Source organism: Hypomesus nipponensis, chromosome 14 (genome assembly GCF_054491055.1).
Source record: "Hypomesus nipponensis isolate SF chromosome 14, ASM5449105v1, whole genome shotgun sequence".
Lineage (NCBI taxonomy): Eukaryota > Metazoa > Chordata > Actinopteri > Osmeriformes > Osmeridae > Hypomesus > Hypomesus nipponensis.
Window position 1 is genome coordinate 16,850,707 of NC_140374.1, and position 23,783 is coordinate 16,874,489.

At 40.4% G+C, this 23,783-nt stretch overlaps 5 protein-coding genes across 5 annotated transcripts; 3 read left to right on the forward strand and 2 right to left on the reverse strand.

Moving 5' to 3' along the window:
* Nucleotides 1–2,538: 2,538 nt before the first annotated feature.
* Nucleotides 2,539–6,962, reverse strand: LOC146258834 (cellular retinoic acid-binding protein 1). Its single transcript, XM_084672243.1, has 4 exons — nt 6,893–6,962; nt 5,364–5,542; nt 3,316–3,429; nt 2,539–2,617 (listed from the first exon to the last, which is right to left on the reverse strand). Exons 1-4 carry the CDS (start codon nt 6,960–6,962, stop codon nt 2,567–2,569), a joined length of 414 nt encoding a protein of 137 aa, XP_084528369.1. The 3' UTR covers nt 2,539–2,566.
* A 1,487-nt stretch (nt 6,963–8,449) lies between these two features.
* Nucleotides 8,450–12,307, forward strand: LOC146258835 (ras-related and estrogen-regulated growth inhibitor-like protein). Its single transcript, XM_084672679.1, has 5 exons — nt 8,450–8,588; nt 9,773–9,829; nt 10,055–10,128; nt 11,154–11,302; nt 11,731–12,307. Exons 1-5 carry the CDS (start codon nt 8,537–8,539, stop codon nt 12,017–12,019), a joined length of 621 nt encoding a protein of 206 aa, XP_084528805.1. The 5' UTR covers nt 8,450–8,536; the 3' UTR covers nt 12,020–12,307.
* A 1,007-nt stretch (nt 12,308–13,314) lies between these two features.
* On the forward strand, nt 13,315–16,293 carry LOC146258836 (rhombotin-1-like). The gene is made up of 4 exons (XM_084671890.1): nt 13,315–13,805; nt 14,148–14,334; nt 15,189–15,314; nt 15,575–16,293. The coding sequence occupies exons 1-4, from the start codon at nt 13,784–13,786 to the stop codon at nt 15,678–15,680; spliced, it is 441 nt and encodes a 146-aa protein (XP_084528016.1). The 5' UTR covers nt 13,315–13,783; the 3' UTR covers nt 15,681–16,293.
* Nucleotides 16,294–16,324: 31 nt separating this feature from the next.
* On the forward strand, nt 16,325–19,722 carry ric3b (RIC3 acetylcholine receptor chaperone b). The gene is made up of 6 exons (XM_084671888.1): nt 16,325–16,837; nt 17,419–17,648; nt 17,829–17,907; nt 18,029–18,122; nt 18,319–18,446; nt 18,545–19,722. Exons 1-6 carry the CDS (start codon nt 16,720–16,722, stop codon nt 19,147–19,149), a joined length of 1,254 nt encoding a protein of 417 aa, XP_084528014.1. The 5' UTR covers nt 16,325–16,719; the 3' UTR covers nt 19,150–19,722.
* A 21-nt stretch (nt 19,723–19,743) lies between these two features.
* On the reverse strand, nt 19,744–22,070 carry psma1 (proteasome 20S subunit alpha 1). Its single transcript, XM_084671889.1, is given in 10 exon segments — nt 19,744–20,039; nt 20,207–20,311; nt 20,612–20,691; nt 20,821–20,950; nt 21,091–21,161; nt 21,261–21,349; nt 21,445–21,548; nt 21,856–21,947; nt 21,950–21,957; nt 22,048–22,070. Coding segments are annotated over 10 exon segments (762 nt in total). The 3' UTR covers nt 19,744–19,979.
* Nucleotides 22,071–23,783: the final 1,713 nt, after the last annotated feature.

A 23,783-nucleotide genomic window follows, 5' to 3' on the forward strand; every position in this document is an offset into this window, starting at 1 on the left:
GGGAGGGCACAGCAGTCTAAATACCCTGCCTGTAGACTGTAAGCAGAAGCACGGAGGTGTGGTCTGGCCCGTGGAAGAGAAATCAGAGATTTATAATGTGCTTCTGTTAATCACAATCAGTTATTGTCTTATTATCTGTTCATGTATTCTGTCTTGTTATTCATTCATGTATTATATGAGAGTTCCTACCATAACCTGTTGGTCTAAGAAATAGGATCTTCCTGATTGACAAACATCTGCTGGCTGTTTGTAATCTTGTTTCCCCCTATTCCCCTTAAACACCTTCATGCCTCGGTCAGAGGTTGCTACTCTCACTGTAAGTTCTAATTGGTCATTTTTTGTTGTTGATGTGTACAGTAACTCTCTCTCCAATCAGCTGGTTGCTTACTGTATTACTGCAATGCCCAGAAGTGCAAGGCATGCCCCCCTAATGGTAGCACTGTCTGAGATTGCAGTAGCTCAACAGACTCCAGACTTTACAAAGTCAAGGTGGGTTGGGCTCAGGCTAATCTCATAAAGGGAAGTGCAACTCCTCGTGGTCTCTCCCTGTGTGGTTCCTTATTGCTGCAGATCCAATGAGAGTAGACAGGTGAGAGGCAAGAGCCCATTCTCTCCCTGACCTAGTTATCAGCTAGTGCTATAAGGGTCTTGACGAGGACCTGGGCTGACACAGGTTCACTGAACCCTGTGTCTCCCACTGGTAAAAGTAATGAGTCATGTTCAAAAGTACACTAGATAAATACATTTGTTTTTATGTGTATAGACCTATGCATAGAAATAGAATAGAATACTGTCAGCTTAGAATTAACTGTGGGAAACTGTATATGGTATTTCAGTGTGTAGGGGAATGACATAGTGAACAAGTATCTTTCTAGTGCATTCAACAGATATACATGTTTCTCCTCAATGCCCTTGGGCTGGGGCTGTGGCTGGAGCCTGCATTCCAAACACAATAAGAGGATTAGATGTCTAGCAATTGCATAACCCTTCTGAATATACATTAATAAAAATGAAGTATTCATTCAAGCAGAGCTTATACAAAAAAATGATGTAATGGGGAAAATCTACCACTGAGCTATACATCTCCTGTTTGAATGCTCATGCACACTCACCTTCCAACAACAGTTCTTTTATTTTCCATATTCATAACCTCTTGTTGCTTGATATTTTCTCTGTTTTGAGATCATCTTGGAATAACACTGTCATCGCTGACATCATAGCAAGATAATTCTAGAAGCAGGGCATGCACATCTTCAAAAAATAGTGTGATGAACTAAAATAGTAAGTTACTAAGACACATTGCCCGACTCGGCCATGTGCGAGGGTAACAAACAATTAAATGTTAGTTACAAAGTTACAACTAGTCATTAAATCATAGCAGGCTTGCATCTCAGGCCATTTCCCAATATATTGAGGTGCGCTCAGGAGGAAACATGTTCCTTCCTCTGACATTCATGCTTCAGAGACACTTTGTTAGTACCACTTTGTTAGTACCACTTTGTTTGTACCACTGTGTGTTTGATCTTGTTGTTCAATAATTATAAACCCAGAACCTGAACAAGATACCAGGTATGTTATTGTTCTTTAGGCAGAATAGAAAAAAGAAGACCAGTTTATCCCTGGCAGCTGTAAAAGGTTTTAGTTTTTGATATTCTGGGACACAAAAGTCTTCTAGCAGATTTCAGGCAGTTGCATCATTTGTGCACATCTCATCTGTTGTCACTGGATGATATAGATTTAAATAATTGTACTCAGAAGAAATGCAGGGGGAGGGTATCTAGGTTTCTTTCAAACAAGCATGTTCTCGTATTAGTCCCATTGGAATAAGAGCTTTGGGCCAAACTGGTACATTTAATAATCAGCTTTTACCAGACTTTCCCACACCTCACCTGATCCACGTATTGGGACTATTCAGAATAGTCATAAAACAAACATGTTGGTGTTCATGTAGAAGGCTTTCCTTCTCACTGTGGTTATTTTAATTTGTTGTTGTTCTAAATGCCATTCTATTGTATTTGATATTTCCTAATGCCACAGCTTACATTTTATTCCTAGGCCTCAATTCTCCCAAAAATGAGGGAATAGCCTATCCAGCACGATATTCCTCCTTCAAAACAGTTTAGACAAATCACAATGTACCTGACTTAATCTGACATCTTTTGAAAGGTTGTCTGAAAATGTAGCATGCCTTCCTTATTCTGTCTCTAAGGGTCACTGTAAAATTTCAGAAAAATAAAGACAAAACAACATGTACAATTAGATTGTGAAAAAATAAGTAAAAAATCTAATCCACCAGATGGTACTTTATCAGATTTTATTTTCATTTGAATTTGTCTAAACATTAACCTAACAAACATTGTTTTTTGTTATTATCAAGTTGCAGGTATGAACCAAAAATCACAGCTGTTGTTGAACTTTAATAAACATCACCAGACAAAATGACAGTAATAATGTTGTTGCATTGTGATTATGCAGCTCATTGCTACGGTTATATAAATAGGGTCGTTTGACCGGGGTGTTTAGGTGTCTGGTTTGTTTTGCCTGTCCAGCTGACACTGAAGAAGCTTCATTCTCTTACATAGATCCGTGTACATTTCACATCATCTGCTGCGAAGATCTGAGGGGAAAACACAGATTTTCATGTTTAAACAAAAATATAACTTTAAACTCTTCTCAACAAATGTCATCTAGCAGAAAGCTATGACACTTGTCAGAGATTTGTGACTATGAGGGTCTACTGTACTGCCAACATCATGGACGCACTCCTTGTAAACCCTTTATACATTATCTTGGGGAAGTGGTAGTTGTCAATCGACTTTAGATCTTGGAGCTCTTTTCCAACAATATTATATTCAATACGTACATTAAGTCAGCTAGCAGAAGCAGAAATATATTGTTCCTAGTCCTTTTTCTAACAAGTTTAACAGTGCCTACCATAATGTAAGGTTGTCTGTTACAATTTCAACATGGTACAACTCAAGGTATCACTGGTGTTTCTGACTGGCTTGTAGGTGGCATTTAACTGTATAACTCGAGAGAGTTCTCAACTCAGCATAAAACTTCCCTCCGTATGCCTGCGCCTCATCCATTAATTCTATAAAGCGGGAAAGTTATCCCTTTCTTCTCAGCGTGAGGAATACAAGGTGTTGCGTGAGAGAGTGTGAAATGGTTAAAATGTGTGAGTCTCAAAGCGAATGTGTTAGACTTGAGAGCCCTCATCACCATAATAGATGGGACGGATCTTATATCAATTCCAAATAGGCCTTCAAAATTGTACAATGTTGCCCTCTCCTAAGTGTTCACTACTGTTCTCACCAATATGAGCTCATCGCCGTTCAATTCTCTTGTCCAGTATGTCTTGGGTCCATCTCCTTCCACAATGGTTTGCTTGCAGCATATCTTATTCTCTGTTTCCCAGGTAGCAACACTCTGTTGAAAGAGGGGTGAGAAGGATTTCTGTGAAGTAAATACAGATTAACATTTAATCTGCGGCAATGTACTACGGTACCGTACGTACCACAAGCTAATGTACCGTAATGTGCTCTGAAGTACTGATGTGCCTTCATATGTCTGCCTCAAGGGGGACTTATGCTGCGTTCATGTTTTCATTGGAATATTGATAAGATATCTGGGTGTAAAACTTGATTGCAATCGTTGACACAGTTGATTTTCTGAAATTAGCCAATAATTGTTTTCATAACTTTGTTTGCTGACGCAGAAGTGATTTATGTTGCCCCTACTGTTAACCTTGCTCTATTAAAACTTTAGATGGGTGACAGACTAAAGGACAACAACTTTTGAGTCTTAGGAAACTGTTAAGCCTTGGAACACCATTCTTCCAAAACGTGTTCCCTCCTTTGGATTTGGACAATAGTGGTGGTCCAGGTTGTGTCTAGGTTGGTCCAATTACAAATACAATTTAAAAAAAATCACCTTTCTAAGCATGTTGACGTATGATATAAATAAAAAAACGTAAGTAAAATATTCAGAAGAATATATTTGGTTACCTTTATAAAAAGCATCACATCTTGTGTAGAGACCTGCATTCCTAACAATTCTTGACCATGGTGATGTAATCTATACAAATACTGCTGCTACTACTGTTAAGCTTTTGGATGTGATGTGCTCTCTGCTTTAGCAGAATTGCCTTTCAACATCCTGTTTGATGTTCCTCCAAGAAGACTGACATAGGTTCATAGTCTCTGAGACCTCAATGCTAATCACCATATCAAAAGTGGGTGAAGCAATCAAACCCTGCTGAGTTGTTGGCCCCACAGAGACTATCCAGAACCATAGAGTACAGATCTGAGCTAGGCTTTTTTCAAACTCTCACTGCCCCTTTCTAACACACCAAAAGGCACAGAAAGTTGATTAGCCACGGCCCCGTTCTCCACCATCATTAGTCTCTGGCACTGACTACAAGGATTTGCTTTCATTCTCTCCCTCCACTCTTCTCCTTTTTATCTACTTTCTCGCTTCCTCTCCAAATCGACTTTCCAACAATTCTCAATTGTCTCTCCACCCCCAACCTCTCTCAATACATTTGTTCTACTTGTATTGTATATAAAGGCTTGCATCATGTCAAACATACCCTGGGCTCTGTCATTTCCTTGAAATGCAGGGATGCACCACAAAAAAACTATTTTGAGGTCAAACATATTGACAATGGAAATAAGCTTTCTAACAACCACTGTTAAATCTCCTTTTTTCACTTTGATATCCCAAGAGAGATGACACCCTTCCTGGATTCTCCTTATCAATCCCTGGCTAAACAGGACAGGCTCTGGAAGTGAGAAGGGCTCTCTGATCTATTCAAATCCCCTGATTAAAGAGAGCTTTTAACCTTGTGCCAGTGTTAACCATAATCATCTCTGCCAGTGACAGATCAGTATGTAATCCCTTTAACCATAGGGCAGGCCATTTAGGCCATCCCCTCCTCCATTCAAACACACAAACCTACCCCTCTCTGGTCGGCCCTCTAGAACCAGCCAGTTAATCAGGGCTGAATATGAGACTATTTGAGATAACTTTTCAATTATTTTTTGGTGCAGCTGTGATCAAATGTCAGGGGTCCAATACTGGGGAGGAGTCTTGTTTTTTTATTTTTTGAATCTTACAAAACTCTCAAATCAGCAATTATTATAAAAACATATTCATAAATATTGAAAATACTAATCAGGTTACAATTTTGTGACTGCACGTCACATACTTGTTTCTGCATGCCTTACTTTAAGACAATTGAATTTTTTAAACCAATGAATGGATCAATTTACTCAGTTTAGATCAAATCAAACTGAGTGGAATGCCCTGGTAATTCACCACCGGCTCCTCTCACTCTCCATCATGTTACCTACAAACAATACCTTGCATTTCCTGCCATCAACAGTCTCCTCATCAAATTCCTTGCCGATGTGGAAATTGATCTCCGTTGTGCGCACGCTGGTAGAGGTCTTGATGTAGAACTGCTCTCCAGTCTGGCGTATCTCTACATGGGGCTTGGACGCTGCAGCGCCAGCCACCTTACGCAGCATGGCATTCACACCTACACAGGAGTAAGAAGACAGGGCAAGTCAGAAAGATACGTGGTGAATCAAATCATTAAAATGACTTACTACACATTGAGAAAAGTATTTTATTACACTCTGAATTGTTCAGTGAAAATGTCAGTAGCAATATGTCATCTTATTCCCCGTGCATGAATTGGACAGCACTCTATTTGGCAGTTCAAATCGAATATATCTTGGTCAGTCACCTGTAATTGTGTGTTGTGCAAACTTTGATAACACTGACCTCACAGTTTACAAGGGGAATGTATTGAACTTTCGATGTGGTTAACAAGGGCATGATTGGAGGAGTTTAATTTCAACATTTCGTCTTGAACATGAAAATGAGACAGCTCACATGAACATTTGGCAGGGGCTATTCATGAATGTATACAAATATGTATATATATATTGAAACAAACATTATATATGTAGTATCTATGGTATATAATGTATTTGTGTATATGCATAAATGTTTTATATCAAGACAATGTTAAATTATGAAAATATATTTACTAGCATTTAATGCAGATTGATTAATTAATAGTGCTAATTTTTATAGATTCTTCAATTAAACTTACATTCATAAATTTGGTAATTTCAAATTTCTATTAAAAAAATTACATCACATTCCTATCATCTGAATCAGAATGTCTTAAGAAAGGTCCAATGTTTACCATTAGGTTCTATTGAAACTACTCACTTTTATCCTTACAGAATCTCATATGAAAATCCAAGAAGAACTAATTGATAATAATGAATAACTACAACAAAAAAATAATTAGGTCACTTTATGAATCTACTCAAAGTCATTCAATGGCAACACATAGATTCAGCACCCATGATTATTCTTGTGGTGAAAAACAATAAGTGAAATGAAAAGCCTGCGTCCTCAAATTCCTTAATGTGTCTATTGTAGTCCAGACATGGACAGAACCCGCACACAACAGAATCAAGTGACCCACTTCTCCCTCTCCATCATTTAATCTCAGTAATGAGTAAAGACTAAAAGAGAAAAAGAACAAAAGATGGGACATGAGAATTCTATTGGGGTCTACAGACCCTGTCTGGCGTTGCCAATGTCTGCCCCAGTTAAAAGCTTTACATGAACAATATTAACAGCCACATGCAGGTCAGTGTACCGTTCTTCTCACAAAACCATGTCCGTTACATTTTACATTTTCAAAAATGTTCCCTGCATCTTTTCAAGACCAGATTTCTTTTTTTTTAAAGCTATTTCAGTGTACATGAAACTGATGCAGGGATATCTCATTGTGCATGGTACTGGAGAAAAAAAATGAAGGAAGGGAAAAGATAGTCAGAAAGAGAGGACAAAATTAAGGGCTTACCGAGAGCTTTGAGAAGTTCATCAAAATGCTCACTGCTCTTCATTTTCCAAGTGCCAGTAAAGTTGGACATGTCTGCATAAGCTGAGAGGGTCTGTGCCTGTAAAATAACCTTTTTTGTGCCGTGTTCTCTTCTTTCTCAACCGCCTAAATGTCCTCCTCACAGTGTCTCTCTTTCGGACTCCCTGTAGCTAGAGGCCGCCTCTCTACAACAACTGAAAGCAAGTGTATCTCCCTTTCTTTCACCCCTGTGTTCTTAGACTTTTATTTTTTAGTAACACCCTTCGTCTAGGACGTGTCTTCCTCAGCGTGTCTCTCTGTCTGGGTTGACCTGATCTCTGCCACTAATTGGAGTTGCTGTGTCTGAGCTGACTCTAACTCTCCCCCTAGCTGCTCTGTCATACTATTGCAACAATATATCACTAACATTATTCCCAGAAATATGAATGCACGCCAACCACAATAACCAGTATATTATTAACAATACTTCCTTCGTAATAATAAAGTATAGCACTTGAAAGTTTAAACATTCTACTTTGAATTACATGCCTATATCTCTGATCTATGAAAATCATGAATCTCGTTAGATAATAATTCATTGATATGCCTAAACTATACTCCAACAGACAAACTTTGACAGTGTTGTCTTTGCACTATGGTATATGGGACATCATCATTTATTAATGTGCCTGCTCTAAATTAATTTTGACCGGAAGGTGCCAGTGCCACTGCAACATACTTAAAACTGTTAATTGTAGCATATTGACACACACACACACACACACGTTATGTGAAAACAAATACCAGAAAATCGAAATGACAGTCAGCAAACCACTAGATGTCACTGTGCGCTCCATCTTTTATGCCTGAAGCTTTGGATCTTCTCCCGGCACATTGGGAACAAACAGGAAGAAAGCCCCAAAGCTTCAAAAGGTTTCAGGACAGCCAGGAAAGCTTTCTGGCAAGTGTGGGCATCTACAAAATGTGACTGGATCCAGTAGGACATCTGGGTAGTTTTGGTATAACCAACTCCCAAACTAACAATTATGTATATATGACAGAATGGTTCTTTTCTAAGGATTAGCAAGCCATACTAGAACACAATGATTGCATTGATTTACTTAACAATTTTTTACTCCACCTAACTCGTCCCTTACCTGCTCCAGTTTGTACAATACATACACTCGTTTGAAAAAATAGGTTATATATTTACGAATGATTGCTGATGATGATTGCGGATATGGCCAAAGCCATATCCCAAACCAAAAATTAAAATGAAAAATTAAGTGTGGCCAATTTGTTATTCCTTTTGGTTTAGGATCAGACCCTCAAACTTCTGAACCTTGACTCAGAATTTTAAAAGAGCTATAAAAGTGCATATAACTGTAGGCTGGGGGATTCCCCAGAGAGAGAAAAAGTAGAAATAAGAGGGCAGTTGAAAGAGGGACAGAGGGGGAGAAAAGAGAAAGAGGGTGAGACAGGGATAAAGAGAGAGAGAGGAAAGAGCTTGCGAACTAGCAAGCGAGTCAGAGGCTGACTTTAGAAAGAGAAGCAGCAATTCTTCACAGAACAAAAGTATGTCATCAATGTGAGCGTCAGCCACCAGACACAACACAGATAGACCTGAAAGAGACCAGAGGAGATATTATGAATGACATCAAATTGGCCCTGCTGGGCAGCAAAGGAGCTGGCAAATCAGGTGAGAGATTCACCGGACTTTACGTGTTATGTCATCTTTGATGGAGAAATCCACTGGGTGAGAGTGGGGGAGGGGGGTCTTCATGGATCCTTTTGTGAGTAAAAAGTACAAGTAGAAGCCGCAACCAATACTTTAACTTGTTTGACATATGGCTTGAAATACATGAGTCTTCCAAGATGAATGTGTGGTGTTTGCGAACACATACTACAGACTAGTACACTAGTGTGTATTAAGTACACACTTCTGGTGATACTAACATACAACAACAATACATTTTGAAACAGAGAGTTTAGGTTAACTACATACAAAAACATTCCTATGAGCGACTAATTTTTTCCTCTCTGTATCTGGACAAGTCAGTTTGAGAGGGAGATCACAAAAAGTGACTGCATGGTGTCCTGTTGAATAGGTATTCAGAGACCAAGATTGTTGAGACAGAGCCCTGATGCATGTGTTCAATAAAACAGTGGGACATTCCTATTTTGTGCCAGACAGAACAGAGTGCAGGGTGGTTTCTGTGGAGATGTGTAGACATGCAGACACACACACACACACGCACACAAACGTACACACCTACACAAAAGCAGTGGCACATGAAACAAGAAATCAATCTATTTCAGATCTTCAGATTTTCAAATGTAATCTAGTTTTCTGCCTGTCTCTTATGTTTGTATCCAAAGACACAGTATATGATTGTGTGAGTCTTTTAGGAATATGTTTGTTTGTGTGGTAGAGTTTGGTTGTAAAGTATGTTTTTTTGCATGTGCCCTATTCATGTGCCTTCAATTCCTTGACTTTCGACATATTTGCTTACGTTACAAAAAGCCAATGCAGTTGTCACACTGTGTGATGACATCCCAGTGTTCTACTGAGATTGAAAGCTGTGACCCCAGAGGCCCATAACTCCAGCCTTAAACTACACACACACAGAGGATAGTGTGCTCACGGCCTAGAAGTTAAAGAGAGCAGAAATTACCGCTTTGGTTGCCAAATATGCAAACATCCCTCATTTGTTAAACCATTCAGCCCTTTCATGCATGGGTACAGTTTCACTCCTCCATCCTGTAAAATGTGGCACCCCTAACCCTTAGGTCTGCCTGATCATGTGATTCCTATTTTAGCATGGTAACTTCTGAATGATGTGTATACTAAATTGACATTTTTTTTGCCCCATTTACCTCTAGCTGTCTTAGTAAGGTTCCTGACAAAGCGCTTTATTGGAGAGTATGCCTCAAATGCCAGTAGGTGCTTTTTTTTGCCAACCTTAGAGGCAGGCTAGGTAGTGGCCTGACAGTGGGGACTGACTTCTACTCATTGAGTAAAACTGTCATGGGATCTATTTGCTCACGATACCCCGTCATCTAGAGTCTTTTGTTGGTTAACAAATATGCTAACTATAAGACAAAAATGACTCGTGTTATGAATCTCACAGTTACGCAACTGATTGTTTTCTTTTTATGTTATAGACTCCTTGTACCACAAAAGACTTTCTGTCGATGGCAGACAGTTGAACCTGGAGATGTATGACCCATGCTCCCAGGTACAATTCCAATGTGCAAAAGAGTGACAAATTAACAAAACAACAATAGACTTACTTTGGAATTCTGACTTAAATACATGGTAAGGCAGTGTTGACCAGGTAAAGTTGTTACATGGCTTACTTCCAAGACTTGCAATTCCTCCAATCATGGAGGGCATAATCACGTGATTTACTGCGTACAAAAGCTAAAAAGTGTTATCATTATACCAAGTCTTTTCTAATGTTAGTGTTTACGCAAAACTTTTATATGGTTTTAAACTTTAGTTTAAAAGTCTATGTGCACTTAAGTTCACTAGATGATACAATGAAGGACTATGCCTGGACATGAATTTCTCCACCTGGCTCATCTCATGTCCTAGACAGGCAGAAAGAGGGCTGGGTGGAATAAACGGCTGTGATGCCCACTACCCCATTCATAACTCACTTAAAGTTGGGGATTTTAATAGATTCATAAGTGTATCCTGTGTGATTTGTGCCAATAATTCTACATTTGAAGGTGAGAGTTATATAACCTGGTTGATGCATAGCTGAGAAGGGCAGAGACCTGAGAAGGCTTTATTGCAAAGTTCGGCTTTATTAGAAACCCTACGGCCAAGAAGAAAAGGCTTTGGAATAGTTTTCTCCACAGTGCTTAATATAAATCAGGACCTTAAAGGAAGGCTACGGTGAATGCTTTCACTTCTGTCCTTCACAGTGGCCTGTTCGTAAAATAAATGAATAAGTCTTTAAACAGAAGAACAGAGACTAAAGAATGTTTTTATTTTACTTTTTAAGGCACTTGTTCCCAAGAGTTCCAAAATGTGCAAGGGCCCATGGTTTTTTTCCTGACACAAGTCAACATTTTTGTCATAGTGAGAATAATATTGTGGCAGGAGAGTCTCATGGTGGCTTTGTCATGTCTTTCTGAAACAGAGTTAAACCAAAAGCTAATTGTAAGATTGGCAGGGGGCAAGGTATAGTCAACCAATGATCTTGAGCCACTACCTATGACTGCTAACGTGTGCTACCTGTGATGTGACTCATAGAGCACAGAGGCCAAGTGTGTCCTGGAAAGGCCTGTGGACTGGGCTGACGGCTTTCTGGTGGTCTACAATATCAATGACCGAACTTCTTTTATCAACGCCAAGAGCATCCTTGGGCAGATAAGAGATGCACACGTGGAGAACTGTTGGGGGTGAGTGCTGGTCTCATCAAAAGTGGAGTTTTATGTCAGTAATAAATATACCCAGGATTCAAAGTCAAGGTTTGTGGTGAACATGCAGGCTGGAAAAATATTGACTGGGGTTCAAGGCCCAAGGCTTGCTTGGATTAATTAGGTAGCTTGATGAACTCAACCCAAAACAATCATTTTCTGTATGCCAGGTCTTGGAAATCCAAACATAAAAAGATTCCAAAACAAGTTCTCATGCCGTGGAATATTTTATAGGGATTTGATGTGCTCCTACTAAACAGCGCTCCACCAGTTAATGAAAGCCCATGTTCTCCTTGATACCTATAGACAAACTATTAACTGCAGCTGGTAAATTTGAATTAGCCTTATAGTCAATTTGGTATATCTGGAGATTACTGTGTTAAACTGGTAAACTGCCCCTTCTCAATCAGAGAGGTGGATGTGCCAGTGTGCCTTGTGGGAAACAAGCAGGACTTGTGCCACGCCAGACAAGTGTACGAGGAGGAGGGCCGATGCCTGGCGCAAGAGAACCACTGCTACTTCCAAGAGGTGTCTGCAGCTGAGAGCTACCAAGACATCGTCAACCTTTTTACTGGCCTTATTCGCAGGGTAATGGTGCACCACAAATACCGTGCTGCTGACCGGCGCCACTACAGTGGCTCCAAGTCTATGGCCAAGCTCATCAACAATGTCTTTGGAAAAAGAAGGAAGTCTGTATAGCATCAGAGACTGTGATTGACTGACAGTTAGACTGTCAAGCTATCGGCTTGGTAAGTGAGGGTAAGGAAGTCAAAACGTGTAGCGGGCCCTACGTAGATTTGTTTTCTTTCTAGCTGTATATGGTAAAGCTCACATAGACCTTAATATTTTTAAGGTGATAATAAGTTGAAATATGAGCATCCCGTACAAATAATTACACAAAAAATGGGTTAGTCAAAGCTAAATATAAGCTTGTGGAATACACATATGTTTTTCTATCTCCTTGGTATCATTGTAGTATTGATTAGATAGGAGTATTCAGGAGAGTCATGTTTGCATGAAATCAAAATTACTATTGAAATGTGTTATTGAAATGTGTAAACACAATTTACGTTTGTAAATGCGGTACAAAAGTGATCTGTTCCAGAGGAAATAAAGTCAAATCTGATCACCTTAAAATGTTCTGTTTTAGAACATGACCTAGAGACTAAAATCTGACATTGGATAGCTATTATAATTAGATTTTTTTTTTAAGTCACCCTATTGCCCCACTAGATGTCCCCAGATGTCTAAATCTTCAACACATTGGGATAAGCTGATAAATTCCTTGTTGTTTGTCACTGACCGCATGTCTCAGCATCTCATTCCAACTCAAGACCTTAAAAACCCACATCTTTAATCAAAAGACAAAGTATCTTCTGTTTCAGAACCATTGAGCACAACAAAACAATGGATTGCAATGGTAATGTTATTGTCAACTATGGTTAAGGAGGTGTGGGTGTGGAATTGCCTACCAACATACAATCTGTCCTAAATGACAAAACTGAAAAGCACTCCAAGTGAAAAGAAACGTCTTGCTACACAACACATGCAAGACACAGACACCTTCATGTCAAGCCTTGAAATAAGAACACGACTCAGCAAATGAGAAAAGAAGCTACCAATTTCATCAGACACAAACCACAGGTATCTTCCAACACATTTCATGTTAAAAAGCAAGTCTCTTAGCACAATTATGCAAATAGGTTTCAGACCAGGGAAGCCAGGGTAGTCTGTCAAATGATAATGCATAGTGAAGTATTTGGGTAAGTAGATAGGTATCATTTAAAGAAATGGTCTGAGCTTTGTATATGAGCCTGGTGATTTGGGGAAAATAGTCTATAGTTTGATGAAAAAAGCAGATTGCAGTGGTTGGGTTGAACGCAAAACTATATACACACGCACACACACGCACACACACGCACGCACTCACCCACACATACATCTCACACACGTGACAAGAGTACCTGAGGATAAATGCTGCGTTTGGAGTTCAATAAGTTCATTCTAAAAGACCCCAGGAACAGACCGAGTGGAGTGTGACTATTGAATAATTGATTCAAAGAAGGGAGGTGCCACTCATCAGACCGGAGCATGATGACTTTGTAGAATGAACATAGTGTTAGGCACCGTTGACAGTTTTACGGTACATTTTTGCCAGACTTTCAACACTACAGTACACACAAGAGGCGGGACCACGCTTCACTGGCACAAGGCAAGCAAAAGGACATCCAACTGATCATTTTAAAGCACGCGAGGTTTGATCAATTTAGTTTGAAAACGCTGGGAGAGAGAAAGTAATTATGGATATAGGGTGGTTTACACGAGCTCCAACTAAGGCAACATTAAAAACAAAATGAAGTTAATAACAACCTTAAAAATTCGGCTTTGCGTTCCAGCGTCAAGAAGAGAAGTGTTCGAACTGTGCTACGGTCTCGTCGAATAGGATTGTTTATATCCGCAACGATGGTATTGGACAAGGAGGACAGTGAGTGCTCGAATAGCTTTTTCTTCAATTCTGTCCACTGAATGGCATGAGGTATGAGTCTAACGTTGTAACGTTATGTTGTTGGACTTGATGAAAAGGATACTAAACTTAATCAGCTCTTCTATTTATCGAATACAAAAACAGTACAGAATAGGTCTACTTTGATTTCAGGGTAATAGTACCATATCGCTTGGGTACAGCTGATAAGTACTTGCCATTGGCAATCATCTTCTGCATTAAGCCTCAGAAAATGTTTGGGCCAAAAATTAGACATCTGTGTGCCTGCCCCACTATGTATGGTCCTCTGTTTTCCATTAATACAAGTAATGTATTTTAATGCAGATGGAAAGCCTAAGGGCTGTGCTGGCTGCAAGAGGGGGATCAAGGACCGCTTCATGCTCCAGGCTATAGGCAGATACTGGCATGAAGACTGTCTCAAGTGTGCCTGCTGTGACTGTCGCCTGGGTGAGGAAGGCTCCACTCTCTACACGAGAGCCAACCTGATCCTCTGCCGGCGAGATTACCTCAGGTACAATTAAGAGGAACCTCCAGTCATGTCCCAATCCCCAATATGCTCTCTAGACTCTGGCATTCAGCAAGAGATTTTTGTAATTGGGGGGTATTCACTCATAACTTTTCACACAAGAACCTAGTAGTTGGATTGAGATGTTGTATCATATCAGTTGGCTACCATGGAGATATGGTGTCGCTGCCAATTCAATCTGCTTAATGTCTTCTCCACACTACTACACCCATGTGCAAGTCTTGTGTTAAAATCCAGCTGGATTTGGTTGAGAGTAAGTCTCTCATTAGCTGCACTGGTTTAGAGGGGGAAAACCCTTTTGACAGTTTAATTGGTTAAATTGCCTCCTGTTTTCCTCATCATCATAACCTTCAGGCTGAAAGCCTTTGAAGAGAGGGATTAAAACCATGTGATTTATTTTAATTGGACCATTAGTAAAGAATTAGCATCAGGCTTGTAGCCTCCTTAAGCAGAAACACCAGACACATACCAAGGCTGGTCAGAACATTCTGTGCGTTAGGGCTTGCTTGCTTTTATGTTCTTGTTTGTTACGTGTTTATGACAATGTCATTTGTCATCAGAAATCCGGATTTACTCTTGGTCAATGTCTGATCTCCCTTGCACAAATCTCATCCATGTCAAGACTTAAGTAGGCTAGATAGTGCTCACCATACATTTGCATGGTTTATATAGAAACTTTACTAAAACATCAAATGTATCTTAAGTTCACCAAGGTTTTCTTGTATTTTATGTTTTACTTAATGCAACCAAGGGGGTTTTGTATAGCACCTAATCCACTGCGCTCTCTCTCTCTCTCGCTCTTTCTTTATCTCTCTCTCTCTCTCTCTCTCTCACACAAGGCTCTTTGGCTTGACAGGGAACTGTGCAGCATGCAGTAAGCTGATCCCTGCCTTTGAGATGGTGATGAGAGCCAAGGAGAATGTCTACCATTTAGACTGCTTTGCCTGCCAGCTCTGCTGCCAGAGGTAAGATTAGGCAGCGCAATTAGCTGATTGAAATCGATTATTTTCACTTCTTACGTAGCAAGGAGCTACAGTATCTCTCTTTTTGCCCTGAACAAGTAACTAGGCTACATGTACTTTACTTTCAACCCCTGGATCGACAACGATGGCCTATGTTTTGTCTTCAGTGTTTTCAAAGAATCACAATACTCAACCTAACCAAGACTGGACATATTTGTAACTGATTCATTACATTAGAAGCCCTTGTGTTTTCCCTTTTACAGATTTTGTGTGGGGGACAAGTTTTTCTTCAAGGACAACATGATACTTTGCCAGCTGGACTATGAAGGAGGGAATTGGAAAGGAAACGATGAGAAACAAGTTCAGTGAATGCTTCTGCTCTCTGCTGGTCAGATTCCAGGCTCATCTCAGTGAACCTATGTTCAGCATTAGTGCTAAAATGCACAGAAAAGCCACAGATATACAGCAATTTATATTGCTGTTTTCAGACTCTGGACTCTGGACATGCTCCGTGAAGTGAATTGCTAAGTGTATCATTGTGTTCAATATATGTACAAATGTCTGTTATTTTTTTACTTTAGAAGTTGATGGATTGAGTATAGTTGACTCTTAACTGGATGATACAGACTCTGAATTGATCCAACAATTTATTTGGATGATAATGAAAAGTATGAGTGAAATCTGGTGGGTGCAAAAACCCTGGAATTTGCCTACTGGCAACTAAAAGAGAGACCACTGCCTGCTGAATTACATTTACTTACTGAGTGAGAATAAAGAATATTGCACAGGAAACACTTTTTTTCACATACTTTTACAACTTTGGTAGTTTATTGTAACTCTGACAATATTGCATAGCAGCTGTTTTACTGAGCTTGTGTGAAGGAATGGAAAAACAAAACACCCTGTACTCCACTCCTGATGTCCTAACCCTCAGCTAGCAAACCTTAATTGAAGTGGCCAAAAACAAAGCTGCAAATTCACAGCTCATCTGGGTTTAATCTAATGGCAACCGTCACATTGATCAGGATTTGATACATCACTTGATACCTGAGACTAGCATAAGCGTCCCAAAAACCTTAGTAATGGGCAGAACACAGTAATGTATATCCAATTGAGTACAAATGCATGTGAAATTGTGGTTTTCTATGAAATCCGACATAAACATTGAAAAGGAGATTTCATTAAAACCAAAGAACATAATTATTGTTCAGCGTTGTGCATTAGTGCAATGCCATCTACTGGTACTGTACTGAAATAGAAACTGCACTTCCGTTTTCAGTTTCAGTGAACAAGGAAGTGCCTACAAGGGTGACGCGCACATCATCCACCTGACATCGTTTCATTTGGAATAACATTTTAGTTGTTAGTGTTTTACGGTTGTCTGCCAAGGATATTTTATGCATAGAAAATGTCGATGTCAACATTTCAGAAAGTGACGCTGGTGACTTGTCTCGTGCTATGTGTTGCTTTACTTCTTCCTAAAATGCTGTTATCCCGTGGGAAGAAGGATGCTGCACACACTGAAGGTATTGTTTTTCCTGTCTTTATATCTATTGCAGGTTGTTAAATAACTACCCATGGACGCTTTCATTTGTTAATGTTGTATAGGATGTTGTTATTGCACTGTCCTATCGTCAGAATTTGGGGTGATGTTACTGCTGCTTGGTGTATGTTTTTGATGTCTAGTCCCGGATTATCAGATGACTGACTGTACCCTATGCAGTATTTGTATTTTGCTTTGGATAAAACAATAAACCAAATGAATAAAACGGAAAACGAAAATGTTCCTTCCCCATCTTAACCATAGATTATTGCGTCGTCGTCGAGTTTAATTGTCTGGTCCTTGCAGTAAACGTACATTCCTGTTGAAGGCGCTCGCATCAAAGCCTCACCATATCACATAACAGAATTTTAAATGCAACACATGGCTTTCTGTAGTAGCCTATTATATCATATTGAATTTGTATGAATATCATGAAGCCAATCAGTCATTTTTCAGTAACTGATTTATCCATTGTTTTGTTTATAGATTTTAGACAATGGGAATCAATGGAAGTAATTCATGAGTATGGCAACTACTCAGTCAATCATGTCAATCTCCTGTTAGGTAGTCCAGGACGCTTTCCACCGATGGTGCATCGGCAAATGGCTCCGGACAGCCAGGGACAGAGCACTTTGGGGTCCCAGTTCTCCAGGAGCCACAACACTGAGGCCATAGCTAGGGCTAAGGGAGGAGGCACAGGTGCAGGAACTGGAGGGAAATCCAACCTGGCTGGACAGATTATACCAATCTACGGGTTTGGTATTTTGATGTACATTCTCTACATATTATTCAAGGTGAGAATATGGATAAGGGGGATGCATGCTTGTGCAGACAGATTTAAATGTGGTTGTTGTACATGGATAAACAGTATGCATGCACTATTGAGTCATGAAATGTGCATACTTTGACTCAGAGACAAAGACTAATATTTTCACAATTATTGAAGCAAAATTCTCTCTCCCTCTCTCTCTCAGATTACCTCAAAGGGGAACAACAAACCGACAGAGACCAAATTTCCATCTGTTAGATCTGAAAACCTGAAGAGAAAGATCAGTGAGTATTAGTTTGTGGACTTTATATGAATTCTTTTTATTTTATGATCAAAAGTTCTAATGTATATTTTGCATTGATTATCGTTCTTCCCCCTACCTTCCCTCCTTTATTTTTTTTTTAGCTGATTTTGAGTTGACTCAACTGCAAGAGAAACTGAAAGAGACCGAAATGGTAATGGAGAAGATAGTCTCCAAGGCTAGCCACAGTCCAGAGAGGTTTGTGTCCCCCTCCAATCTCTTTGTTTACATATCCCACTGAACATATACTGCTGAACTAGAAATGTTCCATAATTTCTGTTCTTACTATGATTACATTTCAAAACGTATTTGTCAAACAAATAATGTAATCGCAGTTTCTAATTCAGAAACTGAATTGGTCGATGAGAGGTCTGTACTGTCTGGTTGAGTGCAGGGTACGGGGTGTTAGTGCAGACCAGGAGGAGACTCTGCTTCTCCAGCTGAGAGAGATCACTCGGGTCATGCAAGAGAGGCATCTGGTGGAGGGGGTTGCTCCAGAGAAGAAGGCTGAAGACTGGGAAGGTACATTGGGATGGAAGTGTATTGAATGGTCTTTCATTGATGGAAATGTTTCTGATTCTGATGGGATTAAGTGAATTTGAATTTGGGGTCCAATCAAGGTTTCCCCGAGGATCCCCATCAATGTTGGGAGATGCCTTTTTGTGGATACAACACCCAACAGTACAGCCCAGAGGAGGAGGCCGAGAGGACAGAACCAGGTGGGGTTGACCAGGAAGATGGTGTGACCAACCAGGAAGAAGATGGGACCTACCAAGATGAGGTTGCACCTGACCAGGAAGAGTGTGGTGCCTGCCAGGAAGAGGTTGTGGAAGGGGGTGTGTCACACCGACAGGAGGGTGGAGCCGACCTGGAGCAGGGTTATGTTGTAGACAAAATGGGAGGGGTTTGTAAAACGGGTGTTTTAAATGATAGAGGACAGGAAGAAGATATCGCTGGAGGTGAGGAATGTTGGGCTCAGGAGGGTGTGAGTGTGATGGATGAAGACAATGTAAATGAAGAGAAAATGGGAGGGGGCAAGGATCAAATTGGTGTGGCCACAGATGGAATTAGTTTGGATCGAGAGGAGCTGGAGTTGACGTTGGAGATGTCCAGTATGCAGGAGCCGGAGGAAAAAAACACTGTCCAACTTCCAAATGATACTTCTACTAGCATCACTCGTATTAGAAGGCGGCACAAGAAGAAGAACACAAAGCTCAGCTTTTGAAGACTAATTGAACTCCCAGTGTGAGTGGGCCCAATAATTCTGAGCCGTGACACCTTTCTATCTTACCCATATCCTCACAACTATGTAGCATCAAGTTAGGTCCTTCCAATTTGTTACCAAACATAAGAGATGGAAGCTATTTACCACTGCTCTTCCTATGGTGGGACTTTAATGATTATTAGATGCTGTGGTTGCGGTTCTATCTCTGCATGGCAAAACAGTTCAAGCCCTTCATGTTCTAAGTTAATTTCACTATCTAGGATCTTCTCGTCATTCCTGTCTCAAATCACCTCTAGGTATGACTCAGGACGTTTGTAGCCTACATTGGAGCTTAGTATTTTTACTCACAATTGGGACTTTTTTTTCCTGAAGGACAGCTACAGAAAATATCTTCTAACCCTTTTATGATTACTTGATAGCTACTCTGCACTATAATGCAATGTATTTTAAGATTCTCACTTTTATACACTTTATTTTGTATGGATAAATGTAGCTGCCCTTCATATCAATGTTAGAGAAAGTCACTAATGCGGAGTATAATAAAGAAATGTTATGCCCTTTTTCAAGTTGCCTAATACTTACAAATACAAACACTTGTCAGAAATGTTTTTATTACTTATAGAACTGAACATTCTATCAATAGAAAACCGACATACAACATTGTTTGCCAAAAGCATACATGTAACTTTCCTGAAGTGGCACACCTTGTTTCAATGAACTGCAGTATATGCGGTACAGCTCTGTGTTTAAGATTTGGTTTCAGACCACTACAATGTGAAAGGAAGCTTGCCACTGGTGTAGAACTCCAAGTCCTCTGGCACTGCATGGTCTCACATGTCCATTGGTTCATCAGGCTTGTCTGCAGCTGGCTCATCGGCAGGCTGGGCCACCTAGAGTAAACAAGATACAAGTTAACATTGTGTCTGTTTAACATTTAGACTTCACTAAAATACTCAATTAGATATACTCTGATTGGCCATTATACATCAATCGACTTGCACGTCCTGTAAACAACATCACCAGTCATTTCATGGCTCATGTCTAACCAGAACTGTACCTTTCTCTGTGGCCTCTCCTCCAGCCCCTCCAGGAAGGGGGCGACCGCGTCGTCATCATAGATGGTGAACTCTGTGTCTTTCCCCACGATGCCAATCGAGACATTCTGAAAGATGGAACAGTTGACTTAGCAAATGGATTCCATATAAATGAAAAACGTATAGGTTTAGACCAGGGTTCTCCAATCCTGGTCCTAGAAGGCCGCTGTCCTGCATGTTTTACATGTTTCCCTGCTCCAGCACTCCTGTTTCAAATGAACGGGTTGTTATCAGGCTCTGTGGAAACCGGGTAATGACCGTTCATTTGAATCAGGTGTGCTGGAGCAGGGAAACATCGAAAACATGCAGGACAGCGGCCCTCGAGGACCAGGATTGGAGAACCCTGGTTTAGACTATTGGTGGCCTACCTTGATGGTGAGATCCTGCTCCGCTGGTAGGGTCTCCCTCAGTGCACGAAGACCATGCTGGACAAGGTCATTAAGATTACCTAAAGGAGGACAATGTCAGTGTTTAAGTACATGTGCGTCAAGGCATCTTCAAAAGGTGTGTTTTGACAGTAAATGAGTGTGCACACAAATGTGTATGTATCAATGCAGGCTTGTGTGCGTGTCCTCACAGTCAAGGAAGGCGTCCATGTTTCTTTCCAGGTATGTGCGGGCAGACTGGGACCGGGCTCCGATGGACATGGCTTTGCAGTCAAAGTAGTTGGCTGAGGGGCAAGTCTGATAGATATGAGGGCCCATATCCTAAAAGAGAGCAAATATTGAATGAAATGTTCACAATCATATTTAAGGCTCTGCATTTCCCCTGGCTAAAATCAACTTTTCCCATTTTAACTTATTTGAAGGTATTCCACTCAATCCATTTCACCTAAACGAAAACTTACGTCGTAACCAGCAATGAGCAGTCCCACACCATAAGGCCTTCTGCCATATCTCTGTGTTGGGATTTGAGTTTCTAAGTGACAGGTTAAGGTAGAGTTTCGGTTGAAAAGAGAACTTTCACATGCAATTCAAAAAAGTACACCAAACATTTGAAACCCCCCAAAAAGGATACTGCTGCCAATGAGCGTGACGAGCCTTGACGCAGGAAGGGGTCTGTCGAACACAAACCTGGAGTCTAGGCACTCCTGACGCATGAAGTTACTAAAGAGGACAGGAAAAGAGAGGTCCTTAATACCAGAATTTTGAAGATATTCTGGAGCCTCCATTAGCCACCATGGGCGTGTTTGTGTTCTTACCACAAGAGCCTGGCATCAGCTGTCAGTCCAGCGATCGAGATGCCAATATGGCTATCCACATGAAGAATCTTCTTCTGATGGGCAGCCAGCTCTGACTGTGCTCTCTAAAGAAGCACGCAAGACAGAAGCATGTCAAGAGAAAGCATTTTTTATTTTGGAGGGAATAATCCAGCCTACCTATGCCATTTACAGCACAAAGTATACATTCAAGATTATCATCTCTCCGACAATATACCAACACTTCTGTTCATGGAACCGGTTATTGAAGTTTAGTTCTAGAACCTGTACTAATTTAGTTCTCTGTTCCCAACCCTATTTTTAGCATGTGTTCAAACTGAAGTATTGTGATATTATTGTAAATCTATAAAGCAAACTCAAAATGTGTTATTTAAACTGTTCAAAAGGTCTTACCTTTAGAGCAACTAGTACTGCAATGGTTCTTGACTTGAGTCCAACTGTGGCAGAACCTTGTTTCACCGCTTCCATTGCATATTCAATCTGGTGAATGCGGCCCTGAATCACATGCAGAAGTGTTAGATTATACTGTAAGGAAAATGTCACTTCATGGTTAAAGCCAAAACCAAGCGGCATTTCCAAGTTTACCTGTGGGCTCCATACTGTGACATCGTTGTCATACTGATTACGGAACTGCGGGAATTTAGAGAAGAAAATATGATATCAATAAAAAAGCAATTTCAACTATTTCAGCTATAACAAAACCCACATAATTATCTTGCATTCTTCACAGTATTCCACCAACGAACACTTCAGTTCAACTGCTAGTAACTTACTAACACCCATAGACTTTTCTGTAACCTGGGTTTCACATGACTGCTGAATAAATAATAAAGTACTGGTAACTGGGATAAAACCGTGTGGGGTTTCAGTTTGCAGCCACCTGTCAAAGTGCACGCCAGGCAAACCCATTCCAAATTTGACAGAAGCATTCGACTTGATCAACAATGTTATAATAGAAAAAACTGAAGGGATAAAACTGAAAATGAAAGTTAGTCATCATATCATTAGCAAGCTAGCAGGCTAACCTCTGGCAAACTAGGTAGCTAATTTGCTAACTCTACGAAAAAGCTAACTACAATAGCTTTCTAGCTATGGTTCGCAAATCACCCTAGCTAACACTAGTAAACAAAACCTATGCACTTCTCGATGGTAGCGTTTATAGAGTCCCGTTGGTAGGAGTTCAGAATAGAGAAAGGAGCAAGAATGGGTAAAAACCCAGGCCATCAAACAATTAGCTAGTGGACAGATATTTTAGCTAGATAGCTAGCTAGCTCTATCCCTAACATAGGGTTTTTTGCTTACTCACATCCACTCACGTTGGCTAACAAGCTAGCTACTCAGCTAACAGTACTGCTCGCTAACTAACAATTTTTCCTGGAGAGTGATCATAGTTACATACTTTTTACTTGGCTGTCTAATAAAGTAATCGCTGTTACATACAACCCATTAATCTAATGTACGCCGAGTTATTGTAGTTAATAAACATGCTTCATTCTCTCTTACCATCTTGACAACAGTCGCCTTAACCAAACAGTGATTCCGATTTGATTTAGTTTCCTGGTTTGTTGGTAGTTCTAGGCGAAACTGTGGAACTCAGAATCAGTTTACAGTACTTGATTTTGAGACCTAAAACGAAACTGATTAAAACTGAAAAAAAGACATGTTGTTGTAACGTTTGTATTAATTGTTTGTATTTTGCAGACCTTTTAAAAGTGTGAAAATCTTACTGTCGGCCGTCAAAATATGTTAAATGTTAAAGTTTATAGTGTCTCTAAATGAGCACCAGATGGCAGCAGTTCAGTGTTTGATAAAAACAAATGCATGTGGGTCTAAACGCATAGCCTGCAAACGTATTTAGGTTTATGAAAGGTTCATTTATATAAGTGAAAGTTGTCTGAAGGGAAGAACACCCACTCACTACTGATTTAGTTCGGCAGTAGGCTACATAAACAACCATCTTGTCATTTTACTTTTGATTTCAGTACTTGTGTTTCTTTGTGGGGGTGGCAGGGTGGTTTGCACGTGCCTGGGCCCTCGTTAATGATATCTGATGTACCCTTGATCCGGGGGGAGATGAATTCAAGGCACTGTGCTGACGAGCTCTCCTCCTCTGCCAAGGCAGCGGCAGCGGCGACCATTACATCAGCGCACCGCCTTTGTGATTGAGATTGTAACGGGGCTATGCTGAGCTCAGCACGATCGCTCTCCGGGCTTCATTTGACTGCCAAAGTCTCTCCCCCCCCACACTCCCTACTCCCCCACTCCTCCCAACCCCTTTAATTTTTCAAATGGAGAGCAACCTGAGTCACTCTGTGACGGGT